At 42.8% G+C, this 23,461-nt stretch overlaps 2 protein-coding genes across 2 annotated transcripts; one reads left to right on the top strand and one right to left on the bottom strand.

The window, feature by feature from the left end:
- Window positions 1-1,024: 1,024 nt before the first annotated feature.
- Window positions 1,025-2,519, bottom strand: LOC129774269 (uncharacterized). Its single transcript, XM_055777987.1, has 2 exons — window positions 2,019-2,519; window positions 1,025-1,159 (listed from the first exon to the last, which is right to left on the bottom strand). The coding sequence occupies exons 1-2, from the start codon at window positions 2,517-2,519 to the stop codon at window positions 1,025-1,027; spliced, it is 636 nt and encodes a 211-aa protein (XP_055633962.1).
- Window positions 2,520-5,252: 2,733 nt separating this feature from the next.
- LOC129780277 (attacin-B-like) lies at window positions 5,253-6,439 on the top strand. Its single transcript, XM_055788348.1, has 3 exons — window positions 5,253-5,409; window positions 5,479-5,642; window positions 5,697-6,439. The coding sequence occupies exons 1-3, from the start codon at window positions 5,350-5,352 to the stop codon at window positions 6,274-6,276; spliced, it is 804 nt and encodes a 267-aa protein (XP_055644323.1). The 5' UTR covers window positions 5,253-5,349; the 3' UTR covers window positions 6,277-6,439.
- Window positions 6,440-23,461: the final 17,022 nt, after the last annotated feature.

Here is a 23,461-nt window from a genome sequence, read left to right as displayed (position 1 = left end):
AACAATACCGACAGCAATTCCAATGTGGCTGAAAGTATATATATATATATATATATATATATATATATATATATATATATATATATATATATATATATATATATATAGGCGCCTTGGTCTGAGCACGTCACACGGAAAAGGATGGCCTTCCTCATTTCCAACCATAGCAAAGGTTAGATGTTTTTGCGGATGACAGTGGATCAAGACGACCGCGCTAGGTTTGGAATGGAAGATGATCACAACGACCACGCGGGTCGTGACAACTGCAAATTTGAGATCAGACATGCTACAACGGATTATGTGCAGCTCGAGAAGTTAGTACTTGTTCGAGAATTGAAAAAATATGAAATGCTGACAGATGACTTGACTGTAATCGGTGGAATTTTGATCAAAACTGGTAATGCAGTCATTGCACACATTTTACGCCAGAAGACGCTATCGCACATGAGGGTAGCCCAGCTAGGGCCAAGTTTGCTTAAACGCGTATAGTGGCATGGCATGTCGAAGGATACAGAGGCATGAGCGACCTCCTGTGCGATTTGTGCAACCAGCGGGGAACCTGAAAGGCCACGGGTCTTTGTTCCTGTGGGGGAAACCATCGTTCGAGATTTCAACAGATCCCTCTCTTCTAATAAAGATGAACATAAAGAGTAATGCCGTAAGCGCGGTATCAAATCCATTGTATTTACAGCGAAATTGCCTAGGAGAGAACTGATGAAACTGGTTAGTAAACAAACTATAGGAAAGAATGGAAAGCAGCTATGGATTATTTCGTTCCACCCTCGGTGTTTCAGTTTGATTGACGAAGTAATTGTGGATTTGATCAGCGAAGGGGTTTTGCAGGATTTAGTGGGGAATTTGGGATAAGTTTGATAGGATTTGTTTGAGGTCAGGGAGATCTATTGAATTTTGTGGTCGAGGATTTGTTTGGAAAGGAAAGGAACTGTAATAAGGAAGGGATCCGATCTCTTTCAAATGACGATTAATTGCGAGCGACTTACACTTAAGCGCTGGTGTTGCAGCGTCAGACCGCCTTTTTCCTTGCATCAACATCGGGACGCGAGCAACTGTCGCTCTCCAGAGAAACGTTCTCATCATTGATGTAACCTTCGCTATATGTACGTTCAACGGTGGAAGAATGGACGCTAGGTACCATATCCTGCAGGTGCCGAACGTTTTAAGCATGATCACTTTTTGATGCAGCGTCAGCATACGCAGAGAGTGCAGCCACATTAGTTGCGAGAATTTCCCCACCAGCGCATTCCAGTGCGAGTTTGCGAAAATTACACCAAATATTTTGACTACATCGACTGTTTGTAGCCACTGGGTGTTGAAAATGTCGTTTCCGCAAAACCCAACATCGATAGCAACAGTTTTTCGCCAATTTTATTTTGCCCCAGCAGCATTTTCGAAGCGAGTAAAGGTAATATTATATTATCAGGCACGTAGCGTAACCGGCACGGCACGTTTCATGCAAGACAAATATTATTGCGTGTGTTTCAAATGTGTATGCGTATATATAGCGGAACGGCTCCGGACATACACAGCACGTTTCAGACAAATGCATGAAGGAATTCTTGAAAAGAATATTCTGCCGGTGCCGGGCACGAACTACACGGGCGAGTAGCACCATACATACAAATCAAACGTCGAAGTTCGTGGTGTGGGTGCGTTCGTCGCTCTTCGGTACGACATCGGTTCAATCACCAGTAGCATTTCTCCGCTCCGTGTGCTCTGCCGGTCCGTACAGAGAAGTTGCTATGCCTGATGATATGAATACATCATGTATTTGTCTGCCGGTGTCGGTACGTGCCGTTTACGCTACGTGCTGGATAATATAAAACGGCCTTAAAGAGTTCATGCATCGCTTCAATTTGCGCTGCCGATGTGACGATCCCGCTGATATCATCCACATACGCTACCAGCAGATCGTTACCGCATACACTTTCGAGTCTGCACATTAGTGGATGGAGATACAGCACGAAGAGGTGCGTTGACAACGGGTCCCCCTGTCGTACCGATCGTTGAATCTCGAACGAGCGTGAGCGATGTCCGTTGATAAGCAGTCGAGAAGCAGATCGACTGGCGATGCGCGTGAGTAGAGCGATGAAATCGTCGTTGAAGCCGAAAGAACGCATGGTTTGGAAAAGGAAAGAATGCCGGACGTGATCAAACGCATGGTCGAGATCGAAGCTAATTAGCATCCCAGCACGACGGTCACGACGGAGACTCGCTATGCGATCTTTCAGAGCGAGAGTGGCTTGGAAAATGTTCCGCTCTGAGTTCGAGCATTTCTGACCTTCGATTAGCACGTGGTGTTCCCTCATCACCCGCTTCAGCCTGATTTTGAGGATACGGGAGAACAGCTTGTAATCGTTGTTGAGCAGTAAGATCGTACGGTATGATCGCCTCCCCTCTTCCTGACCAGCACGACACAAACACACAAAAGCTGGAGGAATATTTCCGCTGAGCGCCTCGTTCAGCAGCAGGTTCAGCTCGCGGAGGATGACGTCAAACATGCGATGGTAAAACTCTCTCTCGGTATTCCGTATTTAGCCCGTATTCAGCCAGGAGATTTTCTTGGTGCGCTTTCGGTTATCGCAGACCATATTTCTGCTGTCGTAATGTCGCTCATGCGGACTTCGTCGCTCGCCGTACAGACGTTGATGTTCACTGTGGAATTCATCGAAAACGGATCGACTTTTCCACTTAGAGAAGCGCTTTATTTTGGGCTTTGCGAAACAGAGCCTCCACTCAATCCAAGAGCCGTAATTTCTGCGTTGTCGGATCCAGTATTGCCACTTATACTGGAATTCCGCAACGTTTTCGATATAGTCTAAGGGTCCAAAATCCACGACCATGTCCTTGTCCAAGGTGGGGAAGACATAGACAAAGTGTGAGCGCTTTGTGGTCGGTGAATGAGACGTGGGTGTGTGCTACTCGCAAGTGGTCGCACAGACCGCTGCTGACGTAGATGCGGTCTACGTGAGTGGGCGTTGCGACAGACGTACGTGAAACCACTATCACTATGACATAGTTTCGCCCATACGTCGTGCAGCTGTAGTTGCTGGACGGCTGCTTTGAGAGCGGGACTCTGGTCTACATTGAAGAAAACGACGTAGCCAGTAGATACGTACTTCTACACTACAATCTTCCAGTGTAATTCGAAGAGTGTGTTTCTTCCCCTCACACTCCACTTCGTGCCTTCCGTCATGTTCATCGGCGACTTTTTGTGCGATCGTCAATTCACTGACTTTTACGAACGCACATACATAACCTCCGTGGCACTGAAGTCTTTTGATGTCTTCCATCTTCAATCCGAAAACTGAACAACAAAATCCAACAAGCTTTTCGACCGACGGCTTAACGGCGAATTGATAATAGTCTAGTTTAATCGTGTTTTTTCGCCTCATTGCGAAACACTTATCACGCGACGTGGCTAAGTATAGTATTAGAAAAATCAACGGTTAGTGCTTCACTTGTGATAGGCGCAATCGGAATATACGTCTGCATGTCTCAAAAGCTGAGCGGTGTATTAGAACCTTTATCATCTGGTAACTACAGTAATTTATATTTAATGCGACATGCCGAAGCACCACTCAGTGTCGCATTGGAGGCGATTTTGACCTGTAATTGGACATTTTCGATGAGAGTGGCACAGTGTCGACGTCTGGTGGCGACTTTCAATGTGGGGCCATAATTTGGGCCCCGAACTCGATGTTTGCAAAAAAGTTCAAATAGAGGTAAAAATGTCCAATTAAACGCTCAACTGTTACACTTTAAGAATGAAATTTGAGCGATCGATCCGTTGAACCCAATTTCCACGACTCGGCCGAACATTTCGACCGGAATGTTGCGAATTTCGAGTTGGATGTTGTCTTTGAGCTCTCTCAAAGTTGCTGGCTTTTTGGTATAAACCAATGACTCGAAACACCCCCATAAAAAATCCAATGGCGTCAAATCGCATGAACTTGGTGGCCAATCGACAGGTCCATTTCTCGAAATAACACGTTAACCAAACTTATTTTTCGATAAATCCATTGTAACGTAATTGTAATTGTAACATTGTAACTGTGTGGCAAGTGGCACCGTCTTATTGGAACCACATATCATTGATGTTAGGATCTTCCAATTCTGGCGAAAAAAAATCTTTCGACATGTCACGATAGCGTTCTGCTTTGACGGTTGTTCTCATCGACGAATAAATACGGACCAGTCACTTTTCTGTCATGATAAACACACCAAACAGTAATTTTTTGCGGATGCAATAAAGTTTCTTGAACCTGATCAATCTGACCAATAACGCATATTTTGCTTGTTGACAAAGACATTTAGCTAGAAATGAGCCTCATCGCTGAAGATGATTTTGTGATGAAAATCATCATTTTCTACAAAATTCGCCAAAGCACAATCATGAAGTTTCGCCGATCCAGATGGTCAAGTGGCTTTAGTTCTTGAGTCAATTTGATCTTGCCCTAATCTTGAGAAAGCCGTGCAATTGACTAATTTAGGTCATTACGGAAGGATTCACTTGCAGCTGCAATGTTTTCGTTGCTTCGTGTGGGGCTTCTCGGCGGCACGGGAACATCCAACAGCGAAAATGTAGATTCAAATTTGGTCACTAAAGTATGCACAAAAAGGTCAAGTGAATGACCCTTTATGAGAGAAACATAATGGAATTACCTTCAAAATTATCAAAGTTATCAGACGAAACAGTGCGGATTGACCTAAATGGAATCATTCTAACCATGCTAATTAATGTCATGAAGTTTATAGAAATAGTGGATTTCTTTTCCCTATCCTAATTAAAATTTTATCTCATTTCGAGCATGCATCTTACATCGAACATGAAAAAAAAACAGTTTGTTGATAAATATTCTTTTTCTCAACAAACCAAAATAATAATTTTCTACTCGAATGATCTGCAAACATGAACAAATTCGGTAATTTAAATGGGTTAGGTGTCGAGTAATGTAGTATTAGTTTCCATTCACTCTTCAAATTTATCGATTCCTTAGAATTTAGTTTCAACCTACAATATATCTAGAAAAATTGCCCTGTGAAGTAGTTGTTTATGATAAGACATATTTGAGTTATTGATATCGTATAGTTTTTGATGCGTTCAGCTATTCCAAATAAGTGGCTGGGGGATTTTTTTCCTTAGAGCTTCCAATGTTGAGAGGAATGTATATTTGCGAATCGTAAAGATAACAGACGCGTAGTGAAATGCAAAACCCCCGAATCAGATCACGATGATCACACTTAGTATATAAGAGATGCCCGCGCTCTCTGTTCAGCATCAGCTCCAGTTCACAGCTTTTGATAGCTAAACATAATTATTCCGTGACCATGGATAATAAATTTCTTGCGACGGTGTTTCTGTTAGTCGTGGATAGTTGTCTTGGACAAGTAAATTCGTCTAAGTGAAGTTCATCGGAGGACATTTGACTATAGTGTTTTTTTTTTTATTTAACACAGCTATCAGGATCGTTGTCCCCGGATTTTCGAGGAGGTAACAATTTCGATCTTAGTGGACAACGTGCTATTGGAAACGCCAAAGAAAATGTGGTTGGTTCGTTTGGTTTGAGCGGAAACACCAGGGGAGGTCCGATTAGTAAAAGTGGGGCCATCGATTATAACAAGTAAACTTAAAATATAAATCGTTTTCGGAAATACACATAATTTGCATATTCCAGTGGCGCGCACAGTGCCGGGATTTTTGGATCTCACACACCAGGGAGTGAAAAGACCTTCGGAGCACAAGGCAATCTGAACTTGATCAACAACGATAGAAATCGTTTCGACCTTAATGGTTTCGCCAGTAAGACTCACACTCCAACTCAAGACATTGGGAGATTTGGCGCAGGAGCGAAATTCAACGACCACGCGGCTTCGATTACCAAAACGAATATTCCCGGCTTTGGTTCACAGACCCGATTTGATGCCAACGCGAATCTGTTCAAATCGAACACCAACAAGTTCGACGCTAACGCGTTTAAAACATTTAATAATCCAAAATCAGGACCCTCATATGGTAGCCATGGAGGCGGTTTGTCATGGAACAATGCTCGAGGACACGCAGCTTCGATTGGATTCGAAAGGACACCTGCCTTCAGAGAGACCAACGGATTCGTTTCGGGTAAAGCTAATATTTGGCAATCGCGTGACAGGCAAACATCATTGGATGCGTTTGGGCGTGCAAGCAAAACATTTTCTGGACCTAACAGTGGAAGGACCAATTTTGGAGGCGGGATTGGGCTTTCCCGCCGTTTCTGATCAGTGATATCGATGTACGCCTGATGTCACACGCAGCGTTTCGTTCGGAACGGATATCATGAATATTGATTAGAAGGAAAACGCATTTAATCTATTTGTTGAGAATTTGGTTGAATAAGTTATTTTAGAATATCAAATAAATGCGATGTTCTATGTTATTAAATTGTATAGAAGTTATTGACGGAAAGAGGAGTATTTTCATAATTTATCGAATATCCATAATTTTTTTGATTTTCTAAAAATGGTTTGTATACTTGAGTACACAGTGACTTAAATTCGAATTCGTACGCCAGCATGCAGATCTATTATCACAACTTTTGAAAGTCCAACAACCATTCGAAACATTCTATTTAGGGGCTGTCCACAAACCACGTGGACAGAAGAAGCATGATTGCAGACACCTCTCCTCTCCTCTGTGGACAAGCGTGGACGTTCACAATACCCTCCTTTATCCAAGTGGGCGTTTCTATTTTTTTTGCAAAAAAATCATGAAAATAATTGAATTGTGTTTGAATTTCATTTCAAATTTGTTTCTATTTTTGACGTAGGATTACGTCTTTCGGGAACATATTGGGGTACAAATTGAAAATCGAAAATCGAGCACATCGTGAAAATTGTCCAATTTCAAACGCTTATTGCTCAGTCATTTCATGATGGATTGATTAAATTTTTGCGTCAATCGATTTCGGAACTCCATAATAATTTTTTATATTGAAGAAAACGATATATGTCATGAAACTAACTATCAAACAATTGAAAAATCTCAACCCCTACCTAACGGAAATATCCACTTCTAATTGGTCGAAATTGACGACACATGCGGTGGTTCCCTAACAGAGACATCAAAACCAAGCTGCCTGGGGGTAATCGGCATAGCAAATACATGAAAGTAGGGGGAACTTTTGTTCCTATCGTAATGTGTTCCCTAACAGAGACATCAAAACCAAGGTGCCCGAGGGACATCTAAATTGCAAATATATGCAAGTGAAGGGCATTTTTATATTGCAAGTAGGGTGAGTGATACGATTGATTCTAGCAAATTAAATTTAAATTTTGAACTTCAATGTTGGTTGCTTCGTCAAATTTCATATCAATGACCGCTAGTGTATTGTGAAAAATTTAGTACAAGTGTAAGTGTAAAATTGTATATGGTAGTAATTGTGCTAAAAATAACTTGATGTATGAAACGATTTATTTCACTTTTCATAAATAAAAACCAAGGTGACCAACCAAAACCAATCACCCAAGGAAAGTTCATGCGGCGAGAAAAAATTTAAAAAGTGAAGAAATATTCAAAAAAAAGTGATTTCCCATATGCTTTACATATAGTATCAGGGTTTGTTAGTCCGATTAAAATTCGCATTGGGTTGAATGAACGCTCAGAAAATAAAAATTATAAAACAAAATTACCTTTTCCGTTTCAAATATGTTTTCACTATATTAAAGTAACATGTTTCTACTGATGAGAAAAATAGATAATTGTGGTCGGTATTGATAATTATCTTATATTACATTGATGAGTTTTTTTTTCTTTATTTCATCCATACATAACAGGAGGTATCTCGTCTAGGGTTACAGAGGGCGGTTTTCTTCATATCTCATTCCACTTAGGCATCTTCTATCTGATACGCACCACCCAACGACTGTTTACCATACTTCTGTCATCATCACTCGGTAAACACTAGTCAAGTGAACAAACAATACTCAGCAACCAAACAAAATTGTCCTTTTCAGGGCCATCAAATCATCATCAAAGAGTTTAACGATGTAATTCTTCAAGCATATCCAAAATCAACAAATAGCCCAACGGAATCCTACGTCAACTATGCGGTCGTGTCTCGGACACAACCCTCCTGTGACTTTTTGTTCTGTTTTTTTGAAAATCAAAAAAGTTGAAGGGTTGTATCCTAGCCTTGACCACATAGTTGACGTAGGATTATGTTACCATATTTGTTGAGTGGTAATGAATTATGAATTCGATATGAATTCGTTAGTTGTAGTGTGTTGGAATATGTCTTGCTTTACGTTCCGTAGGAGAAGGTGAAAAATCAGTATTTTCAGCGTTATGTAAGTACGCACAGTGCGATATTAGCGATTTGTTCTCTATACTTTGATTTCTTCAACATTATTCGGGAAGCTTTTGCTATTTTCGGTTAGTTTCTATGTGTAAAAAAAAATGCTATAATTGTTCCTGGCAATGGATGTAAATCCATCCTCTCAGATTTTTTCATTTCGTTATGAATTTATGAAATGATCTGCAGCGAATTTCCCCATACTTGCCGTTGAGAACTCGATGGTTACGGTGGTTATAAGGAACCTTATAAGAGCATTAACCTTGCAGTAGCTAAGTGATTATAATAGAACATCTACGAATGTTCTTTCTGTGTAACTTCTTGGGAAATATTGGGTTGGCCGGAAAGCTCGTGTCGATGTTATAGAAGAACTTGAAAGCATAATTTATACCAGCTTGTTCCACAATTTCCCGTCTAAAAAAATGGGTGGGTTATATCTATGATATAACCGCAAGGTTGACGTGGAACTACCTTAGCTTAGCAATCATTCGTTTGTATTGATTAAATTCTTGATTGAATGAAACAGTTTCCAAATTCAATTGAGTTCAATATATTTGCTCTGTGAGTGAAAAAAATGAACAAATGCCATGTAAAGTCAATTCATTTATTGTGATTGATTGTTCTTCGTTACAAGTAAATTTAATGACGGACCTTTTACGTTTGGTATGATGACTAGAACAAAATATATGTACGGAAGAATTATCAAACGTTTGATGATCCAGCTTAAGGCTGAAAATCTTTCCAATAAAGACAAAAAAAAAATTTCAAACGATTATTTTATTTTACATTTTCCTCTGAAGTTTACATCCCAAAAGTGTACATACTTCTCGAATCTCGAATTTGCTTGAAACTGGGAAGTTCATTCGCACGATTTTCCCAGGTTCCTAAGTTTAGAAGATCATGTTAGGACAGACATATTCCACTCTGCACAAAGGCAAGCGAGGACAAAAGTACTCGCAGTTTGCATTTATTTGCAGAGCCGATTTCACCAGAAACCTCGGTTTTGAAGTCTGTGTTAGGAAAACACATTTCAATCGGAACAAAAATACCCCCGATTTGTATGAATTCGCAATGCCGATTTCCCCACGCTCCATGGATTTGAAGTCTGTGTTAGGGAAACACATTCCAGTCGGAACAAAAATATCCCCGACTTGCATGAATTTGAAATACCGATTTCTCCAGGCACCTTGGTTTAGAAATCTGTATTAGGGAACACATTTCGGTGGGAACAAAAGCTCCCCCTACTTTCGTGTGTTCTTCTTCTTCTTTTTGGCTTTAAGATGGTTTAAACTTTTCAGTTCACTCGCCTCTAGGCTCTTTCGTGTGTTTGCAATGCCGATTTCGCTGCTTGGTTTTAAAGTCTGTGTTAGGGAACATTTTTCGATGAGAAGAAAAGTCCCCCTACTTTCATGTATTTGCAATGCCGATTTCCCCAAAGCTGCTTGGTTTTGATGGTTGTGTTAGGGAAACCGTAAATCGGGCCAATCAAAACGATGCAGTTAAGGCGTTTAGATAACGCCAAATATTTTACAGTTATTCAATTGTTTATCTAATGAAAAACAACATTTTGTTAGTTGCGATAGATGCGTAGAAATATTCCCTATCAAGTGATGCAAACATCTCTCCTATCCAGTACGAAATGTTCGAGCTATAAGCATTCGAAATCTTTCATTTTTTCCTGCATGTTCTGTGTTTAGGTTTTCATTTTACCCTCCATATATTCCGGTTAGACGTAGTCCCACGTCAAAATATCCCATAAATAACCATAAGCTACCGATTAGTTTATAGTTTACTGTTTACAATTTTTCCACAAGTGAAATTCTTTCACAAGTGTGTATATGTATGACCGTTATATTTAGCGAATGACTATACGAAAGTCAAACATTTATATTTTGCTTTTGAACGTATGAATCTAACGACGAATAATTAATATATGGATCCGTTCAATACAGTTACAAAAGGGACTGAAATCAAATAAGAATAGTCCGGTAATGATTTTATGCATTATATTCAATAAATATTCCACGCCACTAACATTAATTTATACATTTCATTCAACAATATTCTAGAATATGAAAAATGGCACTTGTCCAAAAAAGTTACTCCTATACTCGCGTCGGTGTGTCAGACCGAAAGTGTTAAAAAAGTGGCACACGTCCCCATTGTACCCACACATGCGATGCGATACGCTAAACGATGACGAACAACGAATAACGAAGCTAGAGAGAATCGCAAAATCGTAGTGTTGATATTTTCTGAGAAATGAATGAATTATTGATTTCTCGGTCTGACAGACCAATGCGCGAGTATAGGAGTGTTAATAAAGAAAGAGAAAAAAGCTAATTCTTCAAAAATCACGATTTTTACCCCACTGCTATTACATGACCACTTAAACTTCACCTTATCGCTGAAAGGTTACATTTCTTCTTAAAATAAGCCATATTTGAAATAAAAAAAAATCCAAACTGTATATAATCGAGTCCAAAATTGTATATAATCGAATCAAATATAATCGCGTCTGTATATAAATCGAGTCCGACGTGTATATATATATATATATATATATATATATATATATATATATATATATATATATATATATATATATATATATATATATATATATATATATATATTTGTTTACATTTATTGAGATAAACTTCAAAACCTCAAGGTACGTTTAATGAATATATAACAATTATTATAAATCTTGAATAATCTATCAAGCATTGTTCAAAATTAAGTAACACATTTGAAGACATTTAAAGACATTTTTTCGTACCATGTGAAAACATCTGAAAAAATCACCTGGCATCCATGATTGAAACTCAACGAACGCAGAATGTTTATTAGTTTTGTTTAGTGTTCAATAAAATGTAAGTGTAAAATGAATGTAAACATTAATTGAACGAAAAGGTTGCCGACACAAATCGCGCGGTAAAAATGTCCAATTAAACGTGTCGCATTATAGAGGCGAATGAACTGCAAAGTTTTAAGTCTCTTAAAACAAAGAATTGAATTGAAGTGTCGCATTACAGGTCTGTCCTATTAGCTAATACCAGGGACAGACATACAGCTGTACTTGCGTTGTACGTGTACAGCGTTGTACAGGTACCATCGTACCATGACAGACATACTTTGGTTGTACATTGTACCACATGTCAAACTGACAATCAGATATTTTTCCAATTTCCACCACATATTTCAATGAAAAAGGTTTTCATTTAGTGTCTAAACTATCAAACACAACAAACAAGTTTCCAATCTGAGTTATTAACTTAAGAGAAAGTCAATGAAAAGAATGTATACCAAATGTTTTTTCATGCTACCCACCACTAGCCGTCTATGGCGTTGCGCACTGTACAACTGTAGCCATGTACAGCGGTAAAATAGGTCGGTACAGGTACAACGATTGTACCAAGTTGCTTGCATGGTTCTAGCGCTGTACATGGTGACAGACATCCCAGCAAACATTAAATCGTATAATTTTGCACGTGCCAAGTCTTACAAGAAATCCGAATAAATCATAATCACATATAATATCAATCAAAGTATGTGCCTTGTATATTTGAAATCGCATAAAATGTAAAAACTCGATTTTATATACCATTATCAAATTAAGTCGCAATTCGGTATAATAAACATCAATTTTATGATGTACATTGTCGTGAAATATATTTAATCCGCATCATATGCGTATATTATGCTGATGCAGTTTGTGTTTCGTATAAGCATATAATTTAAATCGATTTAGTACTGTAACAAATCGTGTTGCATGCTGAAGAAAATCATGAAACAGTAAATCATATTAGATCCTAATAAAGAACATATTACACCATATTGAAATGTCAATGGAACGCTGATGCACTCGAAAGTTTTAACCGCTGTTGAATTAAATTTCAGATAGCCGCGCGAGATAGCTGGTGGATGATAATCCAGACGACCGGAGTTTGAACCCACATCGGAGCAGTTTTCACCAAACATCAATCTGCGCCATTTTAAACATTCATATTTCACGCCCAACACAAGTCAATCAAACAATTATTATTTCTACAAACATAAATACTCATATATAAAAATGGCGATTCGTGAGGCTGTAATAAACATTTCACGAGAATATTTTGCACCATTTTTTTTCTATGTCTTCAATAAATCGTATATGAGTATGGCAAAAGCCGTATTTGGTGCTTTGACAATTCATGAATATATTCATATTAGATCGCAATTCAATTCAACATAATCGCTATTAAAGCCGGTCAAAGTTGCATATTCATCCAAACAAATTCGGTAAGCATTTGCCATGTATGTATATGGCCTCCACTTTTGCATGTATATGCCAGCAGGGGATAGTAACTTCAAGCAAAAAAGTGGGACCGATTCGAGATTGCTTTTATGTAAACAGTGAACTTTTTTTACACTCTAAAAATCGAACCGACTTGCACTGACAACTGAATGATATTGTCAATTTGTGCGAGATGCCTCAAAACAGCTGGGAATAAATATTGTTTATATAAAGTAAGTTACATTTAATGCGACGTTTAGATTATTGAACAGACCTGTAATGTGACACGTTTAATTGGACATTTTTGTAAACATCGAGTTCGGGGACCAAATTATGGCGTCACATTAAAGTTGCCACCAGACGTCGACACTGTACCACTCTCATCGCCAATGTTCAATTACAGGCCAAAATCGCCTCCAAAGCGACACTGAGTGGTGCCTCGGCATGTCGTAATAAATTTAAATTAATGTATTATGTTGTTATTTATGTCATAGTGCATAATGTCATAAGCAATGAACACACATTTATTTTCCACTTGCAACAGTATTCACGATGATTGGATGGATGAATATACGACTCCTACATGCATCTAGTACGACTATCGTCATGCGTATAATTATTATAGATTCTTGTAAATACATGATTCTTGTAAATACATGTATGTTATTATTTTTATTTTTTTATCAGTCATTTTTATCATTTTTAAGTCAGAATATTTCCGGTTTTAAGAAAAGTGAAAATTAAAGTTGCTTTTTTTTATTTTTAACTTTTAAGTTTGCCGGTCTTTTGAGTTCTGATAAACATAGTGACAAAAATAAATTAGTTCAACTTCGTCATTCAATTGCACTTAACTCAAAACTGTAGACATGAGATTATGAACTTGACAAATCAAGCTGCCAAGTATGCCAACCCAGCAAACATTGAATCGTATAACTATCGTATATAGAGCATCGAATATCTGATATTTTGGGTGGTATATGATGCGCCCAAATAGCATATACAGTAAGTTACCTCTAATCCTCGACATACCGAGGCACTACTCAGTGTCGCATTAGAGGTGATTGGCCTGTAATTGGACATTCACAATGATAGTGGTACAATGTCGACATCTTGTGACGACTTCCAATCTGGGGCTATACTTCGGGTACCAAACTCGATGTTCACAAAATATCCAATTAGAGATGGAAAAGTCCTATTATTTGTATCCCATTACAGGTCTGTCCAATTACCTCTAATTCCACATTTAGTTAACTTACTGTACATGCAAGGTTATTAGGCAATACCTAATAACATAATAAGTCTGTTGTCATACGAATATACGATTCATCACTGCCATAAAAAATGGCGGAAAATATTAAAGTAAAATGTTCGGCCCGGGGAATCATCTTTTTTGTATGTATATAGAACCTTTATAAACATTATGTTTGTACAAATAGGAATTAATCAATTGACTTTCAGGGATATAAATGTTTGATATGAGTGGGACCACGCTTATAAAACTGCTCCGATGGGATTATCGTTGTTTGGTTGTTTGAATTATCAAGCCGCAGCTATCTCGTACTGCTATCTGAAATATGATTCTAGGGCAATTAAAGTTCTTACATATGATACGAAAGAGTTGCACTCGGATACTTCATTCCTGATTGTTTATTGTGCTTTAGTGGAAATATCGCAAAATTGATATAGAAATGGTTAAATAAAGTTCAGTACTACATGTTTCAAGTAATCAAATAACATGAAGTAAAAAATTTCATTCATTTTTTAACAATTTAAAACTGCCTTCGGGCCTGCCCAGCAAACATTAATTCGTAAAAAAAACATTCGAGGGGTTGTATCAGAGACACGACCGCTTAGAGCGTAGGACTACGCAATCTTTTTTCTTTTGAAATTTGATGGTTTATCATTTCGAATAATATTTGCGAATACGTCGAAATAACTCTTTAGTAAAAAGTTCCGGGGACCCTGAAAATGTTTAATGGCTTGCGTAGTTTTGTAGACTCATTTCGAGAAGCAACGATAATTTTTTGCCCTTGCGAGAACAATACGCTATGGTCATATGTCGCAATTCGTTTCTTTATATCAATGCACGCATTGCACTGAATATTAACGAGTGACATCTTCCGTGCATCGCCATCGAAGATGAATGAACTCTCTGAGTTTCAAGTGTCTATAATTCAAAAGAAGAAGAAGAAGAAGTGCATCGCCATTCAACAAGCATCAAACACGCGTCTAACTGATGCATACAGTTGCAGTGCTAAAAATTAAACATCGCAAGAATGACCGTTTATGAAAAATCGTTTCTCGGCACTCGGTCGATACCGTCAACAAAGTTTCTAAGTTCTATGTTTTGCGCAATGAAAACAAGCTACACACAAAAAAACCAAACACTGATGTTTAGAAGCGACCTGAAATCATTTGTACTCTTCTCTTTTTTCGCCTGCTTTGCCATGCCTCGGATGGTTGTGTTAATTGCAATGCCAGATGCACTTCAAGTGAAATATTCACTAGCGTTCACAGCTCGAAGGGATACATTAAACACAAAACGAGCAGAATAAGCGACCTTTGTTGTTTCGGGCACAGAAATATTCTGAGAATTTTCCTCAGAGGAGATGCAATACTTATACGCTAGCGACAGCTTACACACTATGCAAGGGTGGAGTTTACTTCGCAATTTTTTTTCTTTTCGCTATCCCCCTTCGTTGTTTCTGTTCTAGCGGCTGCATAAGTTACCCGATATTGACAGCTCTGTTCGGGAAAGCACACAAAGGGACAGTACAAATGTATGGAAAAATGGGAATGCTTCCATTTTTCATCAATTTAAACCATATACAGACTATGGGATTGTAATGTATAGCATATCAAACAAAAAAATCTTAGAAAAATTTCCAATTCGATTGGTATACAAAACGTTTAAATCCGTTCGTAGCAAAAAATAGTTATTAACGTTAACTTTATTTCATAAAAAAGTGACTTGTTTTCTGATTTGGCACCCTTAATGTAAGACGTAGTCCTACGTCAAAAATTTAAAATTGGTGGCGATATACATACATCTAAGACACATTACTTGTATGATGTGTATAACTGGCATATGCATATGAAATTGGAGGCCATATACATGTATATGGGGTATATGATGCAATATAAACGATAATTATACGATTTATTATTTTCTAGGATGTATTGGGCTGTTTCAAAAGTTTATGATTTGCTCAGCATCTACTATCCTACACGCGAATGATATGTCCACCCATACCTATCATCGCTCACGCACCGTGTTACAGTCGAATACGACCCATCCACATGCCTATCTTATGTCTAGCATAAGGCATCTCAAGTGTTGAGAAAGTTCGTGCACCTCGAGGAAGGTTCTTTTGAAACAAATCAATAGAAGCCATCCTATGCGCGATCAGTGTGACTACCCGCACATATCATCGCTCACGCACCACGTTGCAGTCGAATGTGACCCATCCACATGCCTATCTTATGTCTAGCATAAGGCATCTCAAGTGTTGAGAAAGTTCGTGCACCTCGAGGAAGGTTCTTTTGAAACAAATCAATAGAAGCCATCCTATGCGCGATCAGTGTGACTACCCGCACATATCATCGCTCACGCACCGTGTTACAGTCGAATACGACCCATCCACATGCCTATCTTATGTCTAGCATAAGGCATCTCAAGTGTTGAGAAAGTTCGTGCACCTCGAGGAAGGTTCTTTTGAAACAAATCAATAGAAGCCATCCTATGCGCGATCAGTGTGACTACCCGCACATATCATCGCTCACGCACCGTGTTACAGTCGAATACGACCCATCCACATGCCTATCTTATGTCTAGCATAAGGCATCTCAAGTGTTGAGAAAGTTCGTGCACCTCGAGGAAGGTTCTTTTGAAACAAATCAATAGAAGCCATCCTATGCGCGATCAGTGTGACTACCCGCACATATCATCGCTCACGCACCACGTTGCAGTCGAATGTGACCCATCCACATGCCTATCTTATGTCTAGCATGTATATTAACTTCGCACAACATCACCACAACGTTCATCCTCGGTAAATTCGTTCCTCGTTCGCATACACGATAGCCATACACTAGCCAAAAGATTCCCATACACAATTACTAGCACGCATAAAAGCGTGAGAGGGGGTATTGTTCACATGTCCACGCTCGCTTATCACGAGGTAGCTGCACCACATTGATGTAAACGACCCAACACACACAGACGAGCGAGCGAGCGCACGCTTTTTTTCCCCTACTGCATACCTACAGCATACGCTGAGGAGGCATAACAATGGAGAAAAAAAACTCGGAGCGAGAGAGCGGTAACTACCCGTGTGGTGCTACTAGCTGCACTGATGCGATGCGTCTTACATGGGAGGTATTTCAATGTTCGACACACCGTACTGCACAGGGTTCGCATGGCACACGAGAAAGCCACAATCGCCTTATGCCCCTTCGACGTTCAACGCACGACACGACACCACACACTGGAGTACGTACGTCTCACCACGTAGTGAGGGTAGGGGTTCGACACACGAAACTCACTGGATTCGATACAAGCTCAAAAGGTTTACCCTCCCTGGTGCCGACCAGACTCACTGGATTCGATAGACGTTCGACCCTACCGACAGTAACTTGACCCCACCCGTACGGCATCGTACTACCGAACATCCATACAAGCTTCGCAAGTTATGCCTCAAACTTTTCACTCACCAACTTTCCCCACAATAGTGTAAACATGGTCATACCAACGTTGCCTCGGTATGGGTATATACCACACTGGGGACATCGTTATAGGAGTGCCTTGGATAGACTTGTACCGCTAGCCGAGACACCATGCTGGGTCGGGAAATGTTCACGCACCGCAATCGGTACCAGTGCCGGGTGTCGGTCATATTCCGATGGGGGGTAACCCTACTATTGAACTCGTACTTGTACTTGGGCCGTGCCTAAGGTGTTGGTTGTTTCAATAGTTGGTTACTTGTTTCAATAGTTGACATTTTTTCAATAGTTGAACTTTTTTCCAACAGTTTCAGTTTTCCCGTAGGTAAAGATGATGATGTGTGACCAATGTGTGAATGTGTTGTTTTTTTTTTTCAATAGTCATGTACGCGCCGTTGTCGATGTTATACACACTGCGTACTGCGGGTGAGAAATAAAACAAACTGTTGTGCTGTGCTGTGCTTGATGTTGGCTTGGTGTTATTGTATTATCGAATTGGACTTAATACCAGTGCCGGGCCGATGCACACACTGCGTACTGCGAGTGCTGGCTCGCGCAGTGACAAATTAAACAAACTGTTGCGCTGTTGTGTTGTGTGCGCTGTGTGGGGGAGACTTTTCATCACACTTGACACGCGCATTCTTACCCTCGATGTTGCCTTGGTGTTATTGTGTTATCGAATTGGACTTAATATCAGTGCCGGACTGTTGCGCTGTTGTGTTGTGTGCGCTGTGCGGGGGACTTTTCCAACACTTGACACTTTGCATTCCGGGACGTGGACGCTTTCTGGGACTTAGTGTTATTGTCGGCGGGGCAGTGTTTTACACATTGCGTACTGCGAGTGCTGGCTTGCGCAGTGAGAAATTCAACAAACCGTTGCGCTGTTGTGTTGTGTGCGCTGTGTGGGGGACTTTTCCAACACTTGACACTTTGCATTCCGGGACGTGGACGCGTTCTGGGACTTGGTGTTATTGCCGACGGGGCAGTGTTATACACACTGCGTACTGCGAGTGCTGGCTTGCGCAGTGAGAAATTCAACAAACCGTTGCGCTGTTGTGTTGTGTGCGCTGTGTGGGGGACTTTTCCAACACTTGACACTTTGCATTCCTGGACGTGGACGCGTTCTGGGTCTTAGTGTTATGGTCGACGGGGCAGTGTTTTACACATTGCGTACTGCGGGGGTTGGCTCGCGCAGCGCTGTTGTGTGCTGTATGCTGGGGGGACTTGGACGCTTTCTGGCACTTAGTGTTATTGTCGGCGGGGCAGTGTTTTACACATTGCGTACTGCGAGTGCTGGCTTGCGCAGTGAGAAATTCAACAAACCGTTGCGCTGTTGTGTTGTGTGCGCTGTGTGGGGGACTTTTCCAACACTTGACACTTTGCATTCCGGGACGTGGACGCGTTCTGGGACTTGGTGTTATTGCCGACGGGGCAGTGTTATACACACTGCGTACTGCGAGTGCTGGCTTGCGCAGTGAGAAATTCAACAAACCGTTGCGCTGTTGTGTTGTGTGCGCTGTGTGGGGGACTTTTCCAACACTTGACACTTTGCATTCCTGGACGTGGACGCGTTCTGGGTCTTAGTGTTATGGTCGACGGGGCAGTGTTTTACACATTGCGTACTGCGGGGGTTGGCTCGCGCAGCGCTGTTGTGTGCTGTATGCTGGGGGGACTTGGACGCTTTCTGGCACTTAGTGTTATTGTCGGCGGGGCAGTGTTTTACACATTGCGTACTGCGAGTGCTGGCTTGCGCAGTGAGAAATTCAACAAACCGTTGCGCTGTTGTGTTGTGTGCGCTGTGTGGGGGACTTTTCCAACACTTGACACTTTGCATTCCGGGACGTGGACGCGTTCTGGGACTTGGTGTTATTGCCGACGGGGCAGTGTTATACACACTGCGTACTGCGAGTGCTGGCTTGCGCAGTGAGAAATTCAACAAACCGTTGCGCTGTTGTGTTGTGTGCGCTGTGTGGGGGACTTTTCCAACACTTGACACTTTGCATTCCTGGACGTGGACGCGTTCTGGGTCTTAGTGTTATGGTCGACGGGGCAGTGTTTTACACATTGCGTACTGCGGGGGTTGGCTCGCGCAGCGCTGTTGTGTGCTGTATGCTGGGGGGACTTGGACGCTTTCTGGCACTTAGTGTTATTGTCGGCGGGGCAGTGTTTTACACATTGCGTACTGCGAGTGCTGGCTTGCGCAGTGAGAAATTCAACAAACCGTTGCGCTGTTGTGTTGTGTGCGCTGTGTGGGGGACTTTTCCAACACTTGACACTTTGCATTCCGGGACGTGGACGCGTTCTGGGACTTGGTGTTATTGCCGACGGGGCAGTGTTATACACACTGCGTACTGCGAGTGCTGGCTTGCGCAGTGAGAAATTCAACAAACCGTTGCGCTGTTGTGTTGTGTGCGCTGTGTGGGGGACTTTTCCAACACTTGACACTTTGCATTCCTGGACGTGGACGCGTTCTGGGTCTTAGTGTTATGGTCGACGGGGCAGTGTTTTACACATTGCGTACTGCGGGGGTTGGCTCGCGCAGCGCTGTTGTGTGCTGTATGCTGGGGGGACTTGGACGCTTTCTGGCACTTAGTGTTATTGTCGGCGGGGCAGTGTTTTACACATTGCGTACTGCGAGTGCTGGCTTGCGCAGTGAGAAATTCAACAAACCGTTGCGCTGTTGTGTTGTGTGCGCTGTGTGGGGGACTTTTCCAACACTTGACACTTTGCATTCCGGGACGTGGACGCGTTCTGGGACTTGGTGTTATTGCCGACGGGGCAGTGTTATACACACTGCGTACTGCGAGTGCTGGCTTGCGCAGTGAGAAATTCAACAAACCGTTGCGCTGTTGTGTTGTGTGCGCTGTGTGGGGGACTTTTCCAACACTTGACACTTTGCATTCCTGGACGTGGACGCGTTCTGGGTCTTAGTGTTATGGTCGACGGGGCAGTGTTTTACACATTGCGTACTGCGGGGGTTGGCTCGCGCAGCGCTGTTGTGTGCTGTATGCTGGGGGGACTTGGACGCTTTCTGGCACTTAGTGTTATTGTCGGCGGGGCAGTGTTTTACACATTGCGTACTGCGAGTGCTGGCTTGCGCAGTGAGAAATTCAACAAACCGTTGCGCTGTTGTGTTGTGTGCGCTGTGTGGGGGACTTTTCCAACACTTGACACTTTGCATTCCGGGACGTGGACGCGTTCTGGGACTTGGTGTTATTGCCGACGGGGCAGTGTTATACACACTGCGTACTGCGAGTGCTGGCTTGCGCAGTGAGAAATTCAACAAACCGTTGCGCTGTTGTGTTGTGTGCGCTGTGTGGGGGACTTTTCCAACACTTGACACTTTGCATTCCTGGACGTGGACGCGTTCTGGGTCTTAGTGTTATGGTCGACGGGGCAGTGTTTTACACATTGCGTACTGCGGGGGTTGGCTCGCGCAGCGCTGTTGTGTGCTGTATGCTGGGGGGACTTGGACGCTTTCTGGCACTTAGTGTTATTGTCGGCGGGGCAGTGTTTTACACATTGCGTACTGCGAGTGCTGGCTTGCGCAGTGAGAAATTCAACAAACCGTTGCGCTGTTGTGTTGTGTGCGCTGTGTGGGGGACTTTTCCAACACTTGACACTTTGCATTCCGGGACGTGGACGCGTTCTGGGACTTGGTGTTATTGCCGACGGGGCAGTGTTATACACACTGCGTACTGCGAGTGCTGGCTTGCGCAGTGAGAAATTCAACAAACCGTTGCGCTGTTGTGTTGTGTGCGCTGTGTGGGGGACTTTTCCAACACTTGACACTTTGCATTCCTGGACGTGGACGCGTTCTGGGTCTTAGTGTTATGGTCGACGGGGCAGTGTTTTACACATTGCGTACTGCGGGGGTTGGCTCGCGCAGCGCTGTTGTGTGCTGTATGCTGGGGGGACTTGGACGCTTTCTGGCACTTAGTGTTATTGTCGGCGGGGCAGTGTTTTACACATTGCGTACTGCGAGTGCTGGCTTGCGCAGTGAGAAATTCAACAAACCGTTGCGCTGTTGTGTTGTGTGCGCTGTGTGGGGGACTTTTCCAACACTTGACACTTTGCATTCCGGGACGTGGACGCGTTCTGGGACTTGGTGTTATTGCCGACGGGGCAGTGTTATACACACTGCGTACTGCGAGTGCTGGCTTGCGCAGTGAGAAATTCAACAAACCGTTGCGCTGTTGTGTTGTGTGCGCTGTGTGGGGGACTTTTCCAACACTTGACACTTTGCATTCCTGGACGTGGACGCGTTCTGGGTCTTAGTGTTATGGTCGACGGGGCAGTGTTTTACACATTGCGTACTGCGGGGGTTGGCTCGCGCAGCGCTGTTGTGTGCTGTATGCTGGGGGGACTTGGACGCTTTCTGGCACTTAGTGTTATTGTCGGCGGGGCAGTGTTTTACACATTGCGTACTGCGAGTGCTGGCTTGCGCAGTGAGAAATTCAACAAACCGTTGCGCTGTTGTGTTGTGTGCGCTGTGTGGGGGACTTTTCCAACACTTGACACTTTGCATTCCGGGACGTGGACGCGTTCTGGGACTTGGTGTTATTGCCGACGGGGCAGTGTTATACACACTGCGTACTGCGAGTGCTGGCTTGCGCAGTGAGAAATTCAACAAACCGTTGCGCTGTTGTGTTGTGTGCGCTGTGTGGGGGACTTTTCCAACACTTGACACTTTGCATTCCTGGACGTGGACGCGTTCTGGGTCTTAGTGTTATGGTCGACGGGGCAGTGTTTTACACATTGCGTACTGCGGGGGTTGGCTCGCGCAGCGCTGTTGTGTGCTGTATGCTGGGGGGACTTGGACGCTTTCTGGCACTTAGTGTTATTGTCGGCGGGGCAGTGTTTTACACATTGCGTACTGCGAGTGCTGGCTTGCGCAGTGAGAAATTCAACAAACCGTTGCGCTGTTGTGTTGTGTGCGCTGTGTGGGGGACTTTTCCAACACTTGACACTTTGCATTCCGGGACGTGGACGCGTTCTGGGACTTGGTGTTATTGCCGACGGGGCAGTGTTATACACACTGCGTACTGCGAGTGCTGGCTTGCGCAGTGAGAAATTCAACAAACCGTTGCGCTGTTGTGTTGTGTGCGCTGTGTGGGGGACTTTTCCAACACTTGACACTTTGCATTCCTGGACGTGGACGCGTTCTGGGTCTTAGTGTTATGGTCGACGGGGCAGTGTTTTACACATTGCGTACTGCGGGGGTTGGCTCGCGCAGCGCTGTTGTGTGCTGTATGCTGGGGGGACTTGGACGCTTTCTGGCACTTAGTGTTATTGTCGGCGGGGCAGTGTTTTACACATTGCGTACTGCGAGTGCTGGCTTGCGCAGTGAGAAATTCAACAAACCGTTGCGCTGTTGTGTTGTGTGCGCTGTGTGGGGGACTTTTCCAACACTTGACACTTTGCATTCCGGGACGTGGACGCGTTCTGGGACTTGGTGTTATTGCCGACGGGGCAGTGTTATACACACTGCGTACTGCGAGTGCTGGCTTGCGCAGTGAGAAATTCAACAAACCGTTGCGCTGTTGTGTTGTGTGCGCTGTGTGGGGGACTTTTCCAACACTTGACACTTTGCATTCCTGGACGTGGACGCGTTCTGGGTCTTAGTGTTATGGTCGACGGGGCAGTGTTTTACACATTGCGTACTGCGGGGGTTGGCTCGCGCAGCGCTGTTGTGTGCTGTATGCTGGGGGGACTTGGACGCTTTCTGGCACTTAGTGTTATTGTCGGCGGGGCAGTGTTTTACACATTGCGTACTGCGAGTGCTGGCTTGCGCAGTGAGAAATTCAACAAACCGTTGCGCTGTTGTGTTGTGTGCGCTGTGTGGGGGACTTTTCCAACACTTGACACTTTGCATTCCGGGACGTGGACGCGTTCTGGGACTTGGTGTTATTGCCGACGGGGCAGTGTTATACACACTGCGTACTGCGAGTGCTGGCTTGCGCAGTGAGAAATTCAACAAACCGTTGCGCTGTTGTGTTGTGTGCGCTGTGTGGGGGACTTTTCCAACACTTGACACTTTGCATTCCTGGACGTGGACGCGTTCTGGGTCTTAGTGTTATGGTCGACGGGGCAGTGTTTTACACATTGC

This window comes from Toxorhynchites rutilus, chromosome 3 (assembly GCF_029784135.1).
Source record: "Toxorhynchites rutilus septentrionalis strain SRP chromosome 3, ASM2978413v1, whole genome shotgun sequence".
Taxonomy (NCBI): Eukaryota; Metazoa; Arthropoda; class Insecta; order Diptera; family Culicidae; genus Toxorhynchites; species Toxorhynchites rutilus.
The sequence above is the reverse complement of the archived record's forward strand: the minus strand, read 5'-3'. Positions and strand labels throughout refer to the sequence as shown.

What these genes read in the sequence shown, in the direction of transcription:
- LOC129780277 (XM_055788348.1), top strand. Translation starts at nt 5,350, where the DNA reads ATGGATAATAAATTTCTTGCGACGGTGTTTCTGTTAGTCGTGGATAGT. An exon ending in TGGATAGTTGTCTTGGACAA is followed by an intron (nt 5,410 to 5,478) that starts GTAAATTCGTCT and finishes TATTTAACACAG; the next exon opens with CTATCAGGATCGTTGTCCCC. An exon ending in GGGGCCATCGATTATAACAA is followed by an intron (nt 5,643 to 5,696) that starts GTAAACTTAAAA and finishes TGCATATTCCAG; the next exon opens with TGGCGCGCACAGTGCCGGGA.
- LOC129774269 (XM_055777987.1), bottom strand. Translation starts at nt 2,519, where the DNA reads ATGTTTGACGTCATCCTCCGCGAGCTGAACCTGCTGCTGAACGAGGCG. An exon ending in CGTTCGAGATTCAACGATCG is followed by an intron (nt 1,160 to 2,018) that starts GTACGACAGGGG and finishes CGGCACCTGCAG; the next exon opens with GATATGGTACCTAGCGTCCA.